This window comes from Leuciscus leuciscus, assembly GCF_965113295.1.
Source record: "Leuciscus leuciscus genome assembly, chromosome: 18".
NCBI lineage: Eukaryota > Metazoa > Chordata > Actinopteri > Cypriniformes > Leuciscidae > Leuciscus > Leuciscus leuciscus.
In genome coordinates, this window is record NC_138742.1 from 8,501,950 (window position 1) to 8,524,469 (window position 22,520).

At 40.0% G+C, this 22,520-nt stretch overlaps 1 protein-coding gene across 1 annotated transcript; it reads right to left on the minus strand.

The window, feature by feature from the left end:
- Positions 1–887: 887 nt before the first annotated feature.
- cbln4 (cerebellin 4 precursor) lies at positions 888–22,376 on the minus strand. Its single transcript, XM_082145754.1, has 3 exons — positions 21,438–22,376; positions 8,698–8,814; positions 888–2,429 (listed from the first exon to the last, which is right to left on the minus strand). Exons 1-3 carry the CDS (start codon positions 21,729–21,731, stop codon positions 2,232–2,234), a joined length of 609 nt encoding a protein of 202 aa, XP_082001880.1. The 5' UTR covers positions 21,732–22,376; the 3' UTR covers positions 888–2,231.
- Between the last annotated feature and the right edge of the window lie 144 nt (positions 22,377–22,520).

Sequence of the window (22,520 nt, forward strand, 5' to 3'; positions counted from 1 at the left end):
TCCTAGAGAATTCAACCAATCAGATGACGACTTCGAAACTCCCAAAAAGTTTGCCAGTTTTGTGCCTTATGCATCAGACTTTCAGCCAACGGTTCGTCTGAGACTGAAACTAGAGGTGCGTTCACCCAATATCTTAATTACTATAAGGATTCTGTAAAAAGCCTTCACATTCTTGTACTTGTAGAACTTGTAATTACAACCAAGGCTTGACATTAACATCTGCCAGATGCATGTGCATTTCAGCACTCATTTCATTTGCTCCAGATGAATAATGTTGGTGTTACAGGGCTTGGATTTCAGCATGGAATAATTTTACATATTCCTGCAGATTTTGTGCTCAGACCCAAAGTGCAGCACATAAAACCGCCTCTCAGCACTAAATTGAGTTCTTTTTCGCTGCTTATTGCGCTTAAACAGTCAAATACACACAAAATAATGTCAAAATGCTGGTCTTGGCGAGTATTCACGCAAACGCAGTCAGTTGTTTTAAGTGAACGTAAACAGCTGAGAAAGAAAACTCATGTGTAACAGTATCGATCAGTGCATCAGGTCTTAAAGTGACAGAAGCCTAATATTAAATATATATATATATATATGCCAGTTTGTCCCCATCAATGTGAAAATGCTAGTAACTTTGGAAAACCACTAGCCACAGTGGCTGGTGAGCAAAAAAGTGAATGTCATTGTCAAGCCCTGATTACAACGTGTTAGTTACGACTTGTACCATGTGGCCGCTGTACCTGACCACTGCAGATTTAAGGTGTGTTCGACTTGAAGCTGCGCTGTGCAGACCGATTGGTGTATGACATCAAAGTACCGCGAGAGCGATTCGAAAGCAAATGGAGCTTTATTTACGGTAATTACAACATGGTATGAATGCGGCATAGCAGCCGACTGACTAAAGGAAGTATGCAAATAAAGGATACGCAAACGCAACCAAAAAAAATCTAGCAACTTTACTGAGGCTGTACAGCAAGTTAATGTTTGAAAAAAAAACACTGCAAGGTCTTGAGGTAATTTTTTTAAAAGTTTTATTTTAACTTGAGCGTTGAGTTTTCAGAACGGCATGTCAAAAGACGCAAGTGCAATGGTGAAACATGTCCGTCTAGCGCATATTTACATTGAAAAACAATGGAAAAGTAGCGCAGTGGAATGGAAAAACACATAGGCTGCATCCATAAATCGCATAATAAGAGTAATTACTAGTAATTACTTCACGACTGCTAAAAAAGTATGTTCTATACAGTATGAATGTAATCCGGACGTTATACATTCGCCATGTTGTCATTATCATGTGACTTTACCAGCGTCAGTGGCTTCACTGCCATTCAAAAATCCTCTCCCGTGGCCTCATGGGATAGTAAAGTGTCCATCGTATGCACACTTCAATCTCGCCGGGAGTGGTAGGTCATTCGGGTACTCTTTTTATGAGTACTGTGAATTCGGACATACTTATGTGGTCACGTACTGTTTTTCGCCTACTATACAGTAGGGAAGTATGCGATTTCGGATGCAGCCGTACTGTGTGAACGGCCCCTCACTCAACCATTGCAATGCTTTAAAATGCAGCAGAAAGTACGGAGCATGTTGGGAAACATGGCCATTATAATGTTCTTCTTATTCTCATTTGATCATCATATGATGAATTACTGCTGCCATTATAGCTAGAAACAAATGGAAACACTTTTAAATAAAGTTTTTTTCCACCTGTCTTTCATGGCGATAAATAGCACAAGCTAAAAGCATTGATATTTAGCATGAACAAGTCTAATTTACATAGAAATGTGTATTTGCTTGAAAACAATGATATTTTAAATTTTTATTTTATTTTTAAATAGGCATGGTGCAGTGCAAGGTTTTTGAAATATTGCGCCCTCAAGTGGCAAGACTGTTATGTGCCTTTCCTCTCTGACAGGAAATGACCTTATTAACAAATACTAAATCAGGATCCCTCATTTCACTAAAAACCACACGCTAAAAACCAATACACACATACGAACGAAACGAACAAACAGTCTGACATGATGTGTTGAATCCTGGATGGCAGAAGAAAGTGATATTGCACTGAAGTAGATGTCTCCAGATTCACCGACGCATTTTCCAGTAGTCCGCAGACAACAGCTGAATGAATGTCTGGAATTATGATTCCGTTTGGGTGCCTCCAATTAATGCTGAAGGGCTGGTTACACGATGACGATAGGACAGCAAAGGTGGCGGTCTTTTTGTTTGCTTTACAGAGGAAAAACAAGAAAGCCAGAAAAGGTGGAGTACTGCCATCCTCCTACCAGATTCCCCTTCTCCAGTTTCAGATAAACCTTGTCTTCTTTGTTGAGGTGCAGGAGGACTCCATTGGTGGCAGCCTCACGTGTGACGTCTTTGTCTCCTGCGAAGGCAGAGATAACCGGTTTTCCATTCAGCATTAAATTCACCTGAAACACAAAGAGAGAAAATCAACACAGAGATCTCAAGTATGTACGTTTTACATGAGTTATTTCATGAATCTATCTACTTCTATGATGGTTGCATTTATGAAAATAAATAAATAAATAAATACAATTTATTACAATTTTCATAACACTTGACTTAAAGCCTGCATTTAATATTATAAAGATTTTCATAGTGCCTTATATTGTATTCCACTATATATTTTCATTAAAAAAAATGTAATCATCATGGTAAAAATGTTAGCAATTTTAATGGGAGACTACTTCAGTAAAACCTGTAAATTGTGAGTTACCACACAATAAAATGAAAAATTAAGTTCAACAAGATAATACATGCAATATTACTGTAAAGAGCTGTAAAAATATAAAGGAGAAAGTATGAATGACCCAAAATCTATACATATGTTTGTAAAATATTACAATAAAAATACTTTTTTATAATTAAGCTTGAAATAACTTAATTATGGTTACAGTATTGTTTTATAAGTAAAAAGCAAGAATTACCATTTTTTTGTGATAGATTATAAGATAATTGTTGCATTTTAAGTTACAAAAACAATTTCAACAACATGCATCATATTTAACTAGGAACTGAACACAATAATACATGTATGTTGACAGATTTTTTATTAAATTATGTTTTTGTAAATAAAAGTATTATAAGTCTCCTTATAATATATGGAAAAGCACTGAAAAATTACTATTATAATTCCTGCATGACAAATAACATCCGATTATGTTTTAAATGGTTAAAAAGCTCTTCAACTTTAAGTTTATGTTTAACTTTAAATATACTGACTATCCAAGGTGTATTGTAAGGCTGTCACGGTTCATGAATTCACTGGTTTCTTCGTGTCTCGTGTATTTGTTGTTTTGTGTGTGTGGGTGTGTGTGAGTGGGCGTGGCTGCTCGTTCAGTTGATCAGCACTCCACCTGATCTCATTCCCCTCATCAGCTACCATCAATCATCTCTGCTATATAAACTCATCGCACTCTCCTTTCCCTGTCAGATCGTTGGTTTTGGTGTCCTCAGTGTGTTGTCGTCGTCTGCTCTTCCGGTTCCAGTTCCAGTTCCAGTTCCAGTTCCAGTTCCAGTTCCAGTTCCAGTTCCTGTTCCAGTTCCAGTTCCAGATCGTGTCCTGTTCGGTGTTTTCGTGGTGTTCGTCGTGTTGGATGTTCACTTCACTGGATTCACCGTCACCTGTCTTCACCTCCACGCTGACCATCAAGTCCCTGCGCCACCAGCCCACCCGTGTGTTTTTGCTGTGTCTTCTGACCAACAATAAAAGAGTTTTACTTGCATATTGCTTCCGCCCCTGAATTATGACAGAACGATCTGACCAGACGATGGGAGCAGCAAGTGGATCCTCTTCGCTTGAAGACTTCATCAGAGTAACCATTTCTCGGATAGAGGCTCAAGAGAGGACATCTACGGAGTCGGGTCGGGCCATTCAAGCTCTCGTGGCGCAGGTGTCCGAGCTCACCCAGCAGCTTCAACATCTACAAGCTCCCACTGCGCCACCACCCACACCGGCCGCTCCCCCAGTTCCACCATCAAGCGCCTCCCAGTCAGAACCCCGTCTACCGGTCCCTGAACCCTACAGTGGTGAGCCAAATTTTTGCAGAGCTTTTCTAACACGCTGTACTATGCATTTCTCTCTGCAACCCAGAACATTTGCCACAGAACAAAGCAAAGTGGCATTCGTACTCACACTGCTGACTGGGAGGGCAGCTCTGTGGGGGACGGCGGTGTGGGAGAATCAAGATCCGTGTTGTTCCTCGTTCCAGACACTCGCCGCCGAGATGAAGATGGTGTTTGACCGCGCGGTCGCGGGAAGAGAAGCAGCACGAACCCTGGCGGATCTCAAGCAAGGAAGCAGATCCGTATCAGATTATGCCATTGAGTTCCGGACCTTGGCGGCTGAGTGTCAATGGAACGAGGAAGCGCAGTGGGACATGTTCCTGCATGGGCTGGCTGACCGCGTCCTGAGAGAAATCTACGCGTTGGATTTACCCGCTACACTCAACGGACTCATCGACCTGGCGCTTCGCGTGGATTCTCGTCTCTCTCGTGTTGAACGGATGAGGTTACCGGTTCGGGCTTCAACCACCGTGGAGACCACGCAAGCCAGCGGCGGGGACGCGGTCAGCCCCGTCCACGATCACGAGCCCATGCAGGTCGGGCGAGCTCGGCTTTCCCGGGAGGAGAAGGAAAGGCGGAGATCCCAGGGCCTTTGCCTGTACTGTGGGACTGCTGGTCACTTCGCTTACAACTGCCCGGTAAAAGGGCAAGCCCGGCAGTAAATCTGAGGCTACTGTTGGGTGGGATCTCCGCTGAGAAGACCTCATCAACATCAACTCTCCTTCCGGTAAGACTTAGATGGTCAGCCAACACTCACGACTGTCTTGCACTTTTGGATTCCGGGGCAGAAGGTAACTTCATGGACTACACATTCGCTCACAAGATTCACGTTCCCCTGTTACCACTCACCCATTCCATTGCTGTGCACGCCCTCAATGGTCAAGCCCTTCCCACCATCGCATTCACCACTGGACCCATTACACTCACTGTATCCGGCAATCACACAGAGACTACCTCATTTTACATCCTGGACTCCCCCCTTGCACCTGTCGTTCTCGGTCATCCCTGGCTAATCAAGCATAACCCCAAGATTGACTGGCAGCAGAGATCAGTGTTGGAGTGGAGCAGTTTTTGTCATGAGTCCTGTCTTGTGTCTGCCTGTCCGTCTGTTGTTGTTTCTGCTTTTCAGGAGGAGGCAGTGGATTTATCAAACGTGCCCGCGGAGTATCTGGACCTGAAGGAAGTGTTCAGTAAGTCTCGGGCTGCTTCTCTCCCTCCGCATCGTCCCTATGACTGTGCAATAGATCTACTGCCAGGTACGTCTCCGCCTAAAGGCAAGCTTTACTCTCTATCTATTCCCGAGAGGGAGGCCATGGAGAAATATATTTCTGATTCTCTGGCATCCAAATTCATCCGACCTTCCTCTTCTCCTGCGGGGGCGGGGTTCTTTTTTGTGGGGAAGAAGGACGGTTCTCTGCGACCTTGCATTGATTACCGAGGGCTGAATAACATCACGGTAAAGAATACTTATCCTTTGCCGTTGATGTCTTCAGCCTTCGAGAGGTTGCAGGGAGCGTCGGTCTTCACAAAACTGGACTTACGTAACGCTTATCATTTGGTCCGCATCAGGAAGGGGGATGAATGGAAGACTGCGTTTAACACCCCCAGAGGGCACTTTGAATATTTGGTTATGCCTTTTGGGCTGTCCAATAGTCCAGCAGTCTTCCAGGCACTCGTCAATGACGTGCTCAGAGACATGGTCGATCAGTTCATTTATGTCTACCTGGATGACATATTGATTTTTTTCTTCGTCTCTCCAGGAACATGTTCAGCACGTCAGACGAGTGCTTCAGAGGTTGTTAGAGAATGGTCTTTTTGTCAAGGCGGAGAAATGCGCTTTTCATGCACAGTCTGTTCCTTTCTTAGGGTACATTGTGTCGTCTGAGGGGATGCGTATGGATCCTGAGAAGGTTAAGGCTGTGGTGGATTGGCCAAGTCCGGATTCCCGTAAGGCCCTACAGAGGTTTCTGGGGTTCGCCAATTTTTACCGGCGGTTCATTCGCAATTTCAGCCAACTAGCCTCACCTCTGACCGCCTTGACCTCCCCCAGAACTACGTTCAGGTGGTCAGACGCAGCCGAGGCTGCGTTTGCCAAACTGAAAGGCCGCTTTGTTTCAGCCCCCATCCTAGTTACCCCTGATCCATCACGTCAGTTCATGGTGGAGGTCGACGCGTCAGAGGTGGGGGTAGGTGCAGTGTTATCCCAACGTTCTCCTACAGACGACAGAATGCATCCGTGCGCGTTTTTGTCTCATCGTTTGTCCCCTGCCGAACGTAATTATGATATTGGTAACAGAGAGTTGTTGGCAGTCAAGTTAGCATTGGAAGAGTGGCGTCACTGGTTAGAAGGGTCGGGGGTACCTTTTATCGTATGGACTGATCATAAGAATCTGGAATACATTAGAACCGCTAAAAGATTGAACTCTAGGCAGGCTCGGTGGGCACTTTTTTTCGGACGTTTTGACTTTACTCTCTCGTACCGCCCGGGCTCCAAAAACATCAAGCCCGATTCTTTGTCACGTATTTTTGACCATTCCGATCGCCCGTCTACTCCCGAGTGCATTTTTCCGGAGTCCCTAATTGTCTCCACACTCTCATGGGAGGTCGAATCGAAGGTCAGAACGGCCTTAGAAGGGGTAACGCCTCCGCCCGGTTGTCCACCGAACCGGTTATTTGTGCCAGAGCAATTACGGTCCAACGTCATTCAGTGGGGTCATTGTTCCAATGTGGCTTGTCATCCAGGAGTCAGTCGTACCACGTCTTTAGTTAAGCAACGATTTTGGTGGCCACGTATGGCTCGTGACGTTCACAGTTTTGTTTTGGCTTGCTCAGTTTGTGCCACTGGTAAGACTTCCAATCGACCCCCAGATGGGCTCCTTCAACCGCTGCCGATCCCTTCGAGACCCTGGTCCCACATCGCTCTAGATTTTATCACCGCCCTCCCACCCTCTCAGGGTAACACGGTAGTTTTGACCGTGGTGGACCGATTCTCGAAGGCGGTCCATTTCATTCCCTTGCCCAAATTACCCTCAGCCAAGGAGACAGCGGTAACAGTCGTTGACCACGTCTTTCGGCTACATGGCCTCCCGACAGACGTGGTCTCCGACAGAGGACCCCAATTTGTGTCCAAATTTTGGCAAGAATTTTGTAGATTACTGGGTGCGACTGTTAGTCTGTCCTCAGGGTTTCATCCCCAGAGCAATGGCCAAACTGAGAGAGCCAACCAGGATTTGGAGAGAACGTTGCGATGTTTGGTCTCCAAGAATCCTTCCTCATGGAGCCAACGACTGTCAATGGTGGAGTACGCCCACAATTCGTTACCAGTATCATCTACGGGCCTATCGCCGTTTAAGTGTAGTCTAGGTTACCAGCCACCAATTTTTCCTAGTCTGGAATCCGAAGTCGCGGTCCCCTCCGCTCACGCCTTTGTCCAGAGGTGTCGCCACACTTGGACTAGAGCCCGCGAGACTCTACTCCAAGCGGGAGCGCGCACCAAGGCTAAAGCCGATCGCCACCGGTCTAAGCCTCCCGTATACGTCGTTGGTCAAAAAGTGTGGCTTTCTACTAAGAACATTCCTCTCCGCTCCGTCTCTAATAAGCTAGCTCCCAAATTTATTGGCCCATTCACTGTCACCAAGATCATTAGCCCGGTGGCAGTCCGCCTCAAACTCCCTCCAGTGTACAGGAGGATTCATTCCGTCTTCCATGTTTCCAAAATCAAGCCCGTGTTTCGTTCTCAGTTTAATCCGCCCGTCCCGGTTCCCCCCCCGCCGCGTCTCGTAGAAGGGGAACCTACGTATTCGGTTAATCGCATTCTGGACTCAAGGCGGAGGGGACGCGGATTCCAGTACTTGGTGGACTGGGAGGGTTACTGTCCGGAGGAGAGGAGTTGGGTTCCTGCCAGAGACATCCTGGATCACTCTCTTATCGATGATTACAGTCGACAGGTAAGGGAGTCTGGGGACGCCAGGAGGCGTTCCTAGGAGAGGGGGTACTGTCACGGTTCATGAATTCACTGGTTTCTTCGTGTCTCGTGTATTTGTTGTTTTGTGTGTGTGGGTGTGTGTGAGTGGGCGTGGCTGCTCGTTCAGTTGATCAGCACTCCACCTGATCTCATTCCCCTCATCAGCTACCATCAATCATCTCTGCTATATAAACTCATCGCACTCTCCTTTCCCTGTCAGATCGTTGGTTTTGGTGTCCTCAGTGTGTTGTCGTCGTCTGCTCTTCCGGTTCCAGTTCCTGTTCCAGTTCCAGATCGTGTCCTGTTCGGTGTTTTCGTGGTGTTCGTCGTGTTGGATGTTCACTTCACTGGATTCACCGTCACCTGTCTTCACCTCCACGCTGACCATCAAGTCCCTGCGCCACCAGCCCACCCGTGTGTTTTTGCTGTGTCTTCTGACCAACAATAAAAGAGTTTTACTTGCATATTGCTTCCGCCCCTGAATTATGACAAAGGCATTGTATAATAAATTGAAAACACATTTAAAATGCAATATTTATACAGGCTTCAAATGTTACCCAATTTCTATATTCTCTAACTCTGTTCATTACGAAATTCAAATATGATATAAAAATGAAAGGGATTAAACATATTCTTTCTGTGCTCACTTGTATAGTCTGGCTCTGGTACACTTTAATAACGTGGAAGTTAAAGCTGTAGACTCCTTTCCGGGGACAAAGAAAGACGGATTCCAACGTGAAATAGTTTCCTATGTTGACAAGAACCTGCAAAAGAGTATTACAGAGGTATCAGACCTGATGCCATTATAATGAAATATCCTATCCACACTATACAATTATTTGTTCTGTGAAATATGTATATTTGCAATGCCAAAACCTCAAAAGACCTTGAAAAAAACGTTAGTGTCAGATTAGAAAAGGCAGCTGGAATCAAATATGAATTCACTCATGCTTACAATTGGACTTTTCAATAATAATCCTCTGCAACAATGAAACAATACTACAATCCTGCCATCACACCAAATTCTCATTCTTACGGTCATGCTGACCGTGATTTCATTCTAATGCCGTGATGAGGCACCATGAACTATAGCAAATGCAGGGCAATCAATCATAGGTGGATTTTCACTCGCGCAAGAGACAGAAACTGCATCTGAAGTGACAGACACCATGGAAAGATGTGTTTTCACAGACTTTTTAATGCACAGTGGCAGCTTGCTATACAGTTCCTATTGTGACATGTTACAAATGATTTCTATTTCAAATAAATGTTCATTTGAGCTGTCCATTCTGTTATTTATTATTACTTATTGTTTTATGCATCTTTTTTTTAGAGCTGCTAACATTTCGTTGATATGTTCTACTGTGTGCATACAATGACAATAAAGATTCTTATTCTTATTATTCATCAAAGAATCCTGAAAAATGTGTGGTTTCCTACAACAAAAAATGTTTCTTGAGCAGAAACACACACACACACACACACACACACACATATATATATATGTGTGTGTGTGTGTGTGTGTGTGTGTGTGTGTGTGTGTGTGTGTGTGTGTGTGTGTTTCTGCTCAAGAAACATTTTTTGTTATATATATATACATATGATATATATACATATATATATCATATACTATATCATGACATATTAGAATGATTTCTGAAGGATCATGTGACACTGAAGATTTATGATGCTGAAAAATCAGCTTTGGTCACAAATTACATTTTAAAATATATTCAAATAGAACAGTTATTTATTATTTTTGTAATAATATTTTACAATATAACCGTTTTTTAACTATAGTGTAAAAGCCCATTCACAACAAGGACTATAACAACAACAATAACAATAAAGATATTAATCATTCTAAATATAAAAGCACAGCAGATTCCACCCCACAAATATAACGATAACGGCACAGAGAAACTATATAGTTGGAATCACTTCTTGAATGATTTCTCCAGCTGATGAATAATAAAAATATTGACAGCCAATCAGAATCCATTCTGCTTTAAAAAGTTTAAGCATTTAAAGTGACAGATGACAAAGCTGCTGTACGTGTTTAGAATAAACAGAAGGATCTCGTCCGCTAGTGTGGACACTAATATAGTTATTGTTGTTGTGAAGTCTCCTCAAAAAGCTGCAGAATTTGAGGTATAATTCATGTACAAATGTTGTGGGAATTAGTGTTGAAGTTTAATACTTAGGGATGGGAAATGGTTTAAATAACTACACCATTATCTACAAAAATATTTTCTTTTATTTTACATGGTCAAACAATAAAACACCTCTCAGACTCCACCTGTAATTAGTGTTGGGGAAGTTACTTTTAAAAGTAATGCGTTACAATATTGCATTACTCCCTAAAAAAGTAACTAATTGGATTACTTGGTTACTCTTTTTGGAAAGTAATGTTGTGTTACTTCTGCGTTACTTTTTCACCTGGGTTGGGCTTGTTTGTTTGTTTGTGGCAAATGTAAAGGCCCTTTCACACCAGAAGTGAAATGAATAAGCCTCAGGCTGAAGGAAATGTAAATTCACACATGTACTGTTAATAAAGTGAGAATAAATACATAAAGTAGCCTTTATGCGTTATCATATTTTATTATTGCAAGTCTGCGTAATATCTGAGTTTGCATTTCACTGTTTTTATTAATTTTGAGGAATACTGGAAACAATAACCATCATGTTTACACGCGCACACACTCCCGATTTCTCCCAACATGGTGACAGGAGAGCTGTCAGTCAATAAATGGAAAAACAAAGTAACTTGCATTACTTATTTACTCAGATAACTCAGATATTTTGCTGCAAATGTAAAAGTTGTAATGGCGATCTGAGCCGTTTTTTCGTTCTTCGCCTGTAGCACAAAGGATTTGATGCGTGAATCCATAATTTGTCTTGTAAACGTAACTTTTTCGTTGTCAGGTTACATTTTAAGAGAAATCAAACACACACAAAAAAAGATTTAACACTTATTCACGTTCCAATAACATGAATTCGATCCTTTTCACGGTCCAAAGACTGTCTAGCACCAACCTTTTCTTCTTCTTAAAATTATTACACGAACGTTGCACGTAAAACTAGTAAAAATCTCTCGATATAATACAAATAACACAAAATATGCATTTATCAAAAAACATAATCACTCTTAATATAAGGAAAAATATTACAAAATTATTAATGTAGTTATGGCTCTAACACTCCGGCCCCTAATTGTCTATGCCGAAAGCATAACAATTATCTTGTTCAATATTTGAATAGAGTCATAACAATACTTACTTTTCTTTTAAACAGTTCTTTTAGAAAATTCTACATTTCTATGAAATCTCTATTCACAGTCTTTATGAAGTTCTTCTTCTTCTGCTGCTTCTTGCAATAAGCAGAGTTTTGTTATCGGCCTTTCCAAGCACAGCAGACATTACCAGAAGCATCTGGTGTGGTCCTGATGATTCTTCCCATAATCCAAGAATTTCTTGGAGCAGAATTATCCACAATGAGAACAATGTCTCCCGGAATGTCTTTCTTTTCAATTTCTGCCACTTCTGTCGTTCTTGAAGTAACAGCAGATATTCCTTAGTCCATCTAAACCAAAAGAGGTCCGCCATGTATTGAATTTGCCTCCATCTTCTACGTGAATAATAGTCCTGGTGGCATAGTTACTGCTTTGCAAAGACTTGAATTCGTCAGGGAATGTCTGTCTTTGACTGTAATGAATCAGACTCAGTTCTGCATTTTCCACATCTTCTACTGAATGAGGTTTTTTGGTCAGTGTCTGTTTCAACTTGAACATTTGAGTTTGCAAATGTGCTTGTTGTCTGTTTGGATTATTTTTGGTTTGACTTATGGTAGCTTGAATTTCACGTCTCTTGTTTGATAGGTGTTGGAGTATTTCCTTCAGCTTCAACATCCAAGCGATTGGTCTCTTCAATCTGGACCATTCTGAATAATACTCAATAATTTTATCCAGAGGTTTCGCTTTTCCTGTAGCACTGACACAATTTACTACAGCTGACTGTTTCAATTCCACTTCCATTGCACCTGCATTATCTGGTCGCCAAGGCCATTCACTCTCACAAGGAATTCTGGTCCTTTGACCCAATTTTCCTTTTTCATGAAGTTTTCCACTTTGATGCCTCTAGAGGCCATGTTTGCTAGGTTTACCTCCACTGTGAGGGCTCAGAAGCTTCTCTGATGAAGGAAACCCTATTGGCAACAAATGAGGCTTCATTCTCAATGCATTGCAGTACTGTGAGGCTATGAGTCCAGAACACAGAGTCTTTGAGTTGTAACTGAAGCTCTTGTTTTAACATTCTGACCATTTTCACTGCAATAACTGCTGCAGTCAACTCCATTCTAGGGATTGTTATCTGCTTCAGAGGCGCAACTCTAGATTTACCCATTACGAATGAACAGTGTTTTTCTCCTTCCTCATTTGTGAGTACTAGATAGGAAACAGTTCCATATCCATTTTCACTTGCATCTGCGAAATGATGTAATTGAGCAGACTTAGTAGTTCCAAATTTGTCTGGCTCGAAGCATCTGCCTACACTGACGTTTGACAATTGTTGAATGTCCTTTTGCCACGTGAACCATTTTTGTGCATGCTTTTCCGTAATGTTCTGATCCCAGCCTAATTTCTCTATGCACAGTTGTCTCAAAATGAGTTTCGCTGTAAGGATTCAGGGTGCTACAAGACCAAAAGGATCGTATATGAAATTCACTACTGAAAGCATTCCTCTTCTCGTAGCAGGTTTCTCCTGTACGTTGATTGAGAATCTGAATATATCTGATTCTGTGCACCACTGTACTCCAAGAGCTCTTTCAATTGATAGATTGCTTTTATTGAAATCTCAGTCTCCTACCTCTTTGGATCTTTCCTTTTCTGGAAATGATAACGGGACTAATCTGTTATTGCTCACCCACTTAGTCAAATTGAATCCACCTTTAGAGCACATATCAGACTTTGTGATAGTTTGATTGCTGCCTCCTCAGAGGCGACAGATGTTAAGCAATCGTCCATGTAAACGTTTTGGAGAATAGCATTGGCCGCTTCAGCTGTTTCCTCTGTTTTTCCATCCATTGCAGCCTTTCGTAAAGCGAAGCATCCACAACTGGGAGACGAGGTTGCCCCGAACAGGTGTACTGTCATCCTGTATTCCACTGTAGGCTTACCTAGATCTCCTTCAGGCCACCACAAAAATCGCAAAAGATCTGAATCATAATCTGTGACTCTAACTTGGTAAAACATTGATTCGATATCTGCCATGATAATAAAATTGGCTCTTGAATCGATTTAGCACACCAATGAGAGTATTGGTCAGGTCAGGTCCCAGCAACAGTTGATTATTCAGTGAGAAGCCCTGGTAGGTCGCAGTGCAGTCAAAAACAACTCTGATTTTGTTCTTTTTCGGGTGATATATCCCATGGTGTGGAATATACCACACTTTGTGCATTCAAGTTGTTCTAAAGGTACTTTTTTAGCATAGCCTTTGTCAATTATGTCTGACATGAAAGCTTTATAGTCTTTGTGAAACTCTGGGTTCCTGCTGAGCTTCCTTTTGAGACTGATGGCTCTTTGTTCTGCTATGCATCTGTTGTTGGGCAGCTTATCAGGATCGTTCTTAAAAGGTAATTCAATACAGCAATGTCCATCTTTATACTGTCTCGACTGCTCAACGCACTACATGAATTTTAGGTCTTCTTGTGACATTTCAGCTTTGTCACTATAATTATGTTCAGGGAAGTCTGCATTGAAATGCTCTACAAACAGCGTTTCAAAGTCCACCACTGCAATCCTGTTCACTGTGAAACTTGGAGTTCTGACCTGGTCCGATTCGGTGCTCACATCTGTTCGTAAAGGCCCATTCACTATCCATCCTAATGCCGTCCTAAGAGCATAAGGTCCATTTGCCTCACTGTTTATTATTTGCCATGGTTCTATTGACTTGTGCACATTAGCGCCAATCAGTTGGCCTACCTCTGCATTGAGATGAGGAAGGATAACTTGTCTCAAATAGGGCCATCTTTCCAGGTCCTGCTGTTGAGGGATGTTTTCCTGCTTTACCGGAATCTCTTTCTGAGTGAACATTTTCGGAAGTTATATGTAGTCTTCGCTTTCTAAACCACTTATTTCCGGGTCTGACAGAATGTGACTATGAACAGGTTTTTCTTGTCCCATAGTACGAAGAAGAATCTCTGTCTTTCTGCCTCTCAAGTTTAACTCTCTCATTAAAGACTCGGTACAGAACTTCCTTGATCAATGAAAGCATATGTCTTTACTATTTTGTCGCTTTTCTTTGACTTGATCTTGACTGGAACTATAGCAAGAATGCATTCAATGTTTCCGGCCCCAGTGTATCCACAAGTTCCTTGTGTGAGACATCCAAAGCACAGTCCTTTTGTTTTCAAAAACTAAATTTTATCTTTGTGTGCTTGCTCCTTATAGAACACGCATGTGACATGAACGGTTTTGTGTCACTTTCTTTTTTCTGATCAGTACAGACACTTAACGAAACTACTTCCCTTAGTAGTAACCTTTTTGTTCTTAAAGGCAGAAGCTTTGCTTTTCTTCCCAGCTTCAGCACTTACTATCTCCTGAATGTCTCCAAACAAGGGGTCATTTTTTACTTTGGCTTGACGGTCGATACATTCCACTAAGTCTGAAAACCTAGCTCTTCTGCTCGTCCTTTCATGAATATCATATGCCACGTTTCTCCAGTTCTCTCTCATTTTGTATGGAAGCTTGGAGATGATAACCCTCAGGTTTGTAGGGTTGTCCATCTCAGCCATGTAATCTACATCTTGCATAGTGTTGCGGCATCCAATCAAGAAAAGAGGATATGCATTTAGCATCTTCCTGTCTTCGGTTTTCATCTGAGGCCATTTTAGTGCCTTCTCAATGTACGCTGAAGCAATTTTGAGTTCGTCACCGTAATGATGTTGCAATAATCTTCTTGCCTCTTCATATCCATTTTCTGCACTCATATGTCCACAACTCCTTACCAGGTCTTGTGGTTCACCACTGGTATATTGCTCCAAACAGAACAGCTTGTCTCAGTTTTACTGTCTATGCTATTGTCAAAGGCTCGCATAAACGATCTGAAGTTAAGAGGATCACCAAGGAAGATTGGGACATCTCTTTGCGGTAGTTGGCACAGATTTTGTTGCTTTAGCATTTGTGTGATCTCATTTTGTCTTTGCATTATTTGAAATAAATTGTCTTCTGAGCTTTCGGATTTTGGAAAATCTTGACTGGCATTATGAAGTCGAGTTTGTTCAGCAACAGGCTTTTGTTTTCTTCTGGTTGCAGCTTGAACATCAGAACTTTCATTGTCAGGATCTTTCTCAAGTCCTGACCTCCTTTCATCCAATACGTGCTCTGGTTGAACATATTTTTGCACTGATTCACCAGAATTTTCATGTTCATCATAAACTTTCAGTTTTGCGTTAGAAACAGCAATTGCTGTCTGCAGTTCTAATTGCTCCAGTTTAGCTTTCAGGTTTATCTCTTCTACCTATAGAGCTTGTTTCTTTTTTAAAGAACTAACGAACCTGCTCTACTCTTTTTTTCTTACTGCTGAAGCACCTTCAGAGATACTGTCACCTTGTTCAACGTCGTCATTTTTTGCAGTTCTTTCATCCTTTACATGTTCAATCCACTGTTCAGTAGCAAGAACAAAATCCCTGATTTGTGATGATTTTGGCTCAAACTAGATATGCTGATCCTCCTTTTCATCATCCAGCAAAAGCTCTTGAACGTTTTAATTTAACTCAATGAACTCCTGATACAATTTGGTGAGTGTTGTATGAACTTTATTTCCACATTTGCATCATTTTCTTTTAATTTGTCAAATTCTTTCATTTGAATGGTAATTTGAGCCATTTTTGACTTTCTCAAATGAATGAGTCAGTTCAAACGCTCCTCCTGCGCTTTATGCGTTGTGGTCATCTTTATCTCGGCAATTTCTTCTGCGTCATCTGCAATTCAACAGCAAGTCAAAAATCAATGAATTGAAAAAAGTAACAGCAAAATTACCTTTTAAATTGTATTAAGAGTCCAGTTTCAACTTGAAGAAACAAGTTTAAATGTCTCTATACATCCAAATAGTCCAGACCGGGAAATCCGCGTGTCTCCTGGTTTAGCTACTTTCAGTTTTATCGCAATAATCTCAAACTCGCAGTTTGTTCCGCTCATACATCATGGAATGTTCATAATCCTTGAAAATCCTTTTCGGTGTCCATTGCGGCATCAATCCTGGCAAACCGATTTCCACTTCACGCAATTCCAATGTGAAGAAATCTTTTGACTAAAATGTAATGGCGATCTGAGCCGTTTTTCGTTCTTCGCCATTTCCACAAGGGTGTAGCACAAAGGATTTGACGCGTGAATCCATAATTTGTCTTGTAAACTTTACTTTTTCGTTGTCAGGTTACATTTTAAGAGAAATTGATTATACACTCATTCACGTTCCAGTAACATGAATTCGATCCTTTTCACAGTCAAAAGACTGTCTAGCACCAACCCTTTCTTCTTCCTTATTCTTCTTCAAATTATTAGGCTACGTAGCACGTAAAACTAGTCAAAATCTCGCGATATAATACAAATAATACAAAATATGCATTTATCAAAAAACAATCACTCTTAATATAAGGAAAAATATTACAAAATAATAGAAGTTATGATATATATATATATATATATATATATATATATATATATCTATAGTATACTATATAAAAATATATATCTTGTTACGTAACTCTGATTGTGTTACTCCAGCACTGCCTGTAATCTTTCTGATTAAGAAAAAAAAAAAGTCCAAATCTACAGTGGTAAAAATATAAGACAACTAAACCTGAATCAAATGCTATCAGGGCCAAACATCCTACAACAGGTTTCCTAGGATTAAAACTCAGTGTTCTCAACACTGATGAAATTTCAGGTCATGTTCGGTAACACTGATTGAAGTGAACATCAAAAAGAAAGTGTATTTATTGTGTTCCCTTCACTTTGTAGACACAAAGATGAGTGGATGGAGTCTGGGCATTGACCGCAGTCCGCTCAAAGGTAAATTTGTACATTGCACTCTCTCTCTTTTGATCTTGGCTTTATTACAGTCGAAGAAAAACTCAAGCGAAAGGGAGTTTCAGCTTTTTTTTATGATTGACCACAAATATATAAGCGACAATAGTGGGGTCCAAAAGTTTTTGTTTCTCCATTTAAACCTGGAAATACAAAGTTTCATATTTTGAAACCTTTCCAACGAAAGAAAAGTTCTGATGTAAATTGAATAAGTCATAATGTGACACTGATAAATGTGCCCCTTTGTACAGAACTTTGTTCATCCTCTGAAGAACAAGATGCTCTCTGGAAAATCTCAAGTCATGCTGAGAACAAGGTCATCAGGTTTGATTCATGTCAGGCAAAGCAAATACTAAGACAATATACTCTTAAAGATAAAGGTTCCAAAAGGGGGGTTTTGTAGTGATGCCACAGAGGAACCATTTTGTTTCTGCAAAGAACCTAAAATAGCAATTTTAATAATCTAAAGAACCTTTTTCCACTTTTGTACATTGAAAAAGTTCCTGGAACCATCAATGCCTATAAAGAACCTTTATTTTTAAAAGTGTAGTTAATTTTCTTTTACTTTAAACTTTAATTGTTATGCATTAAATATGTTTTTGTACAAAAATAAATAAATAAATGCAAGAAACATTTTCACTCACGGTCTCGGATCCATGAATTTTTATAGAGCAGCGCAGCAGTGACACTAAAATCTTTGCCTATATAAAGGCAAACAAAGGCTTTCCACATAAACTAGCTGTGATATGCGCTAGGATTACTCAGCATCCCAAACAGCCAGCTCTTTTGTTGATTCACAAAGCTCTTGGTACATTGACAAGGGCAGAATCTCTCTCTTGCAGTCTGTGAGCTCCACACAACCTTTCCCTGTGGCGTACCCCGAGCGAGACACGTGCCGGGCCAGAGGATTGGATGGTGTTATGTGTGTCAAGGTCTGGAGCGCAGTGGCTGAGGGCAGCTGGTCAGTCCTGCACTTTTTTACATTATTTTTTTGAGTTTCCTGCAGCCAAAGCAATGGGAGTGGAATAATGGCTCCTCAAGGGCAAAATGTAAACAGCTTCCTGTGTATTTCAGCAAAAGGAGACACATTTACCAGGCGAAATCTTTAGGGATTAAAGAAATTGATCATCCTAAAATGCTAATTTGCTCACCCTCATGTTTTTCCAAACCCATGTGACTTTCCTTCTTGTGTGGAACAGACAGTGTTTGAATAATGTAGTTGGTCTCTTTTTCTATTACAAATGGGGACTGAGGCTTTCAAGCATCAAAAAGGATGCAGAAGCACCATAAAAGTCGTCTTGCACTATATTAAAGTCTTTTGAAGGCATTCAATAGCTTCAGATCTTATTCAGTCATTTTTTCCATGACCCATGTGAACGGATCATTGAGTCAGTGAGTTGAATTTGGGAATCGGTTCAGTCAGATCAATCAGTCTGATCCATGAACAAATCATTCAGATTGGTTTTCTGAACTGGATCAATTGATTCATTGAAAAAATCTGACAGAATGATTCATGATTCATTCACAGGTGGACAGTGTGATTACTGAACTTTTCTTTCAGTGAATATTGAAGTAAAATTCAATCTGCTCCACACACAAAGAAATCATATGACTTCAGATCTTATTCAATGATATTTTCCATGACCAATCTGACAGATCATTGAATGATCGTTGAATTTGGGAATCAGTTCAGTCAGATCAATCAGTTTGATCTATGAACAAATAAATCAGATTGGTTTTCTGAACTGGATTAATGGATTCATTTTTTTATTTTTTTATTTTATTGAGGTAATCAGTACTTTGTACTCATACATTTTAATTGATCTTAACTTAAAATATCTGAGTAAACTGATTCAATCATTCATTTATCTTAAACTTATCATGTAATCTCAACTTAAATATTTTTAGTAGTGGAAACTTGGCAAGATTTAACCGTAAAAGTGATCAGTTGACTTAACTTTAAAAAAAAGTGAGGATATCCGTTGCCTTAAAGATATTAAATAAACTTCATGCATAATTGAAAAAAAATAGGTTATGTGGAGTTGTCAAGTTCACATAACTTATTTTTTTCAATTATGCATGAATTTTATTACTTAATTTTAAGGCAATGGGTTTCCATGATGAGTTGTGGAATTTAGTTCCCCCTATAAACACTACTAAATCTCCCACTTAACATTAATCTTGCTCAAAAAAACATTATATAACACATAATTTTAGCATTTACTCTCCCTTTTGAGTATCATGGTAAAGCATGCTGGGAAATAGAATTCCCAGCCCAGTTTCAGTTCAATTTAAGGTTGCCTAAATTAAGTAAGTTATTAAATAAGTTAATAAAACTCAAAACAATGAAACAATTCAGATTACTTAAAACGTGTCAATTTTGTGAACTCAAAAGAAAAATAAAGTTCTAAACACTTATAAAAGTTAATTTGATTGAACTCATTTGTTTAATTTAAGTTCTCCCCCACTCAAACCAATTAATTATTATGAGCATTAGGGTTTACAGTAATTGTATGACTTCAGAAGCCTTATAACATAATGTTAATTTAGACAACTTTTATGGTGCTTATGTATCCTTTTGAAGGATTTGTATCTTCAGTCACAATTCATTGTAATTGGAAAACATCTTAATGTCTTCTTCTGTTTCACTTTTGTGTCAAGGTTTTGAACAACAGGGGGGTTAGTAAATGAAAAGAAAAAGTTTGTAAGGAAGCCTTCAGAGAGACACGTCTCCAAATGTCCCGCCTTTTTCTTTTGGGAATCGATTTAATCGTGAAATACAAACACACGTTGACCTCGTCTCCAGCATAATTTTTCATTCATTCCAAGGATATTGGTAATACAAGAGTTATTTTTTTTTCTTCAGGCGTGCACATCATGCAGGCTCTGTTTGATCTGACTCTGCATAATGACGTCCGCTCATTAATTCTACCACGTCTTTGACCAAGAAAGAGAACTGAATAAAATCAGGCAGGGTCATGCTATGCCAGATATGTGTGCACCAAAACACACAGTGAATATGAAAATATTCACACATAGCCAAGCTTTCTAATGTTCATGTTAAAGTTCATTTAAACGGAATGGAAGTAATTTAAAATACAGTATGCTTTGAATTCAGCACATGCATGAATGTTTCCAATAAAGTCATAAAGCTAAAGACTAAAGTTAAGCATAACATGACCCCTAGACGGATGCATGAGAAAACGTCATGGCACTGCGCACCTCTTTCTACACAAACACAAAAAAAATAAGCAATACAATAAGAATAAATATCTGCCCTTTACCGTCCTGACAGTTTGACTTATCAGTAATGACCTATCATCACTGTGATATTTCATACCTGTGTATCTGCTGCAATAATGGAAACCCTGAAAACATGCGTTTATATGCTGTCAGTGTCAAGCACACAGTTGCAATATATTATGAACAATATTAGACATATCTGAGGTTACGAAACAAACTCTTTCATGTATGTGCAGAAAATCTGTCCTGAATTTAGATATCCTCTCATCCTAATGACTTTGAATTTTGAAAGTATTATTTTTCTTTTTCTTTACTCTGTAAAATAAATGTCCATCTTAAATGCAAAATAATAATTAACCTCTGCACTCATTCCAATTATCACAGTAATCTGATTTAGAATATTAACTAATGATGACAAATTAACTGAATTTGCTTTATGCATCTTGTAATTTGAATACGATTCACTTAGACCCTCTAAAGAAAATCCAAAATTACTGGTATGTTAAAAACAAGCAACACTTTAAATACACTGCCTAGTATTGGCTATGTTATAAATATTACAACAATTTAATTAATTACAAAAGCAGAAACAATGTGTAATCACAAAAAGCTTTATATAGAAGAGACTGGGGCAAGTTGTCACATGTGTAATTTTAATTCATTACCATATTTGTTGGCCAAAACAATGATATGATATACAGTATTCATTAGGTTACCTTTTACATTTTTTCTCTTTCATGATTTTTTTTACTGACTGTTTATTTAGCCGACATGACAGGTTCCGTTGTGACAACTTACCCCATTTAATTCAACATACCTCGAAGGTGGCCTGTGAAAAGGTCAATGTGTGTTAAACTATCTTTTTTTATTTGAAGTTTAATGTATGAAACTACTGTATACATAAAGTGACTTAAAATAAACCTACCCTGAGAAATGCGGAGTAAAACATTTATTACGTGTAACCCAAAACTGTTAGTCCAGCCCATGAGCTCTACCTGGATGGTCTGAAAAGTCAAAGTCAAAGAAAAATACTATGCATAAAAACATGAAGATCAGCCTTACCTGGTCAAAATAGATGATTCTCGTTTTATTGCTCATCTCAGAGGGCTCGTGGTTGTTGCTTCTCACCGCAGAGAAAGCCACTTTGGAGTTGGCGGCGCGCACGGAGATGCCGAGCGGCGAGGACGAGCTCTTCCAGTCGGCGGGGTTCGAGTCACAAACCACCAGACATTTGCCCTCCAGGACGATGGGTTCCGTGTCATTTTGAGAAAAAGCCAACTCAAACATGACGGCCAGGCAGAACAAAAGAGCCACGCAGTCGACAAACGCCTTATTTAAGGGCTTTATGGACACCATGATGAACGATCTCCAATGTAGTCTAAATCCAAACGGCTCTCCCGAACCCGTCACTTCGCTTCTGCTCCGTGTCCGTGCTCGTTTACGCCAAACATCCGTCCGGACACCAGCTGCTGATTTACAAATCACCAAATGCGCGTAGGTGGATGCAACAACCTTATGTCTATAGTCATTTTTTTTATTGTTATACTTATTTCCCTGTGTGTTATTGATTCTGATAGTTTTCAACTTCAGAAGATCTGTCAGACGAGTTTTGGACAGTTGCAGTTTCTCCGTGGGTTCCTGGCGACTCCGCGTAAAAATCCACTCAGTGCGCACAGCAATGCTATATTATCCGCAATGCATGGGCAATCGCCACTTCGTGTCCATATTAGTTTTGCGCCATGAAAATAGAGAAGGATAGCCTACTAAAGCAAACCCCCAATGACCCCCTTAACACATCTGTGGATGTTCCTCCCTCTCTCTCAACCACAAGACACTTCTATGAACGCGCGCACACCCTTAATGACGCCCGACTATGCACTCACTGTGACGACTGGTGCGTAACGTCAGATGATTTTTCAATATCCACTTGACACCCAGCAAACAGACATGTAGTGTTAAATAGGTAATTAAGTAAAGTTTTTATTATTAAATATTTATGTACAATAATTAGTATTATGATTACGATTAATAAAAATAATATTTATGTAATTCAATATATTTAATGATATATTTAATATACCAATTATTATTATGATTATATATAATTATTAAAAAAAAAATCTTCAATTTGAATTAAATTTATAT

Coding starts and splice junctions, on each gene's coding strand:
- cbln4 (XM_082145754.1), bottom strand. CDS start 21,731: ATGGTGTCCATAAAGCCCTTAAATAAGGCGTTTGTCGACTGCGTGGCT. Junction 8,815..21,437: donor GAATCATCTATTTTGACCAG/GTAAGGCTGATC, acceptor ACTCTTTTGCAG/GTTCTTGTCAACATAGGAAA. Junction 2,430..8,697: donor ACCAGAGCCAGACTATACAA/GTGAGCACAGAA, acceptor TTTGTGTTTCAG/GTGAATTTAATGCTGAATGG.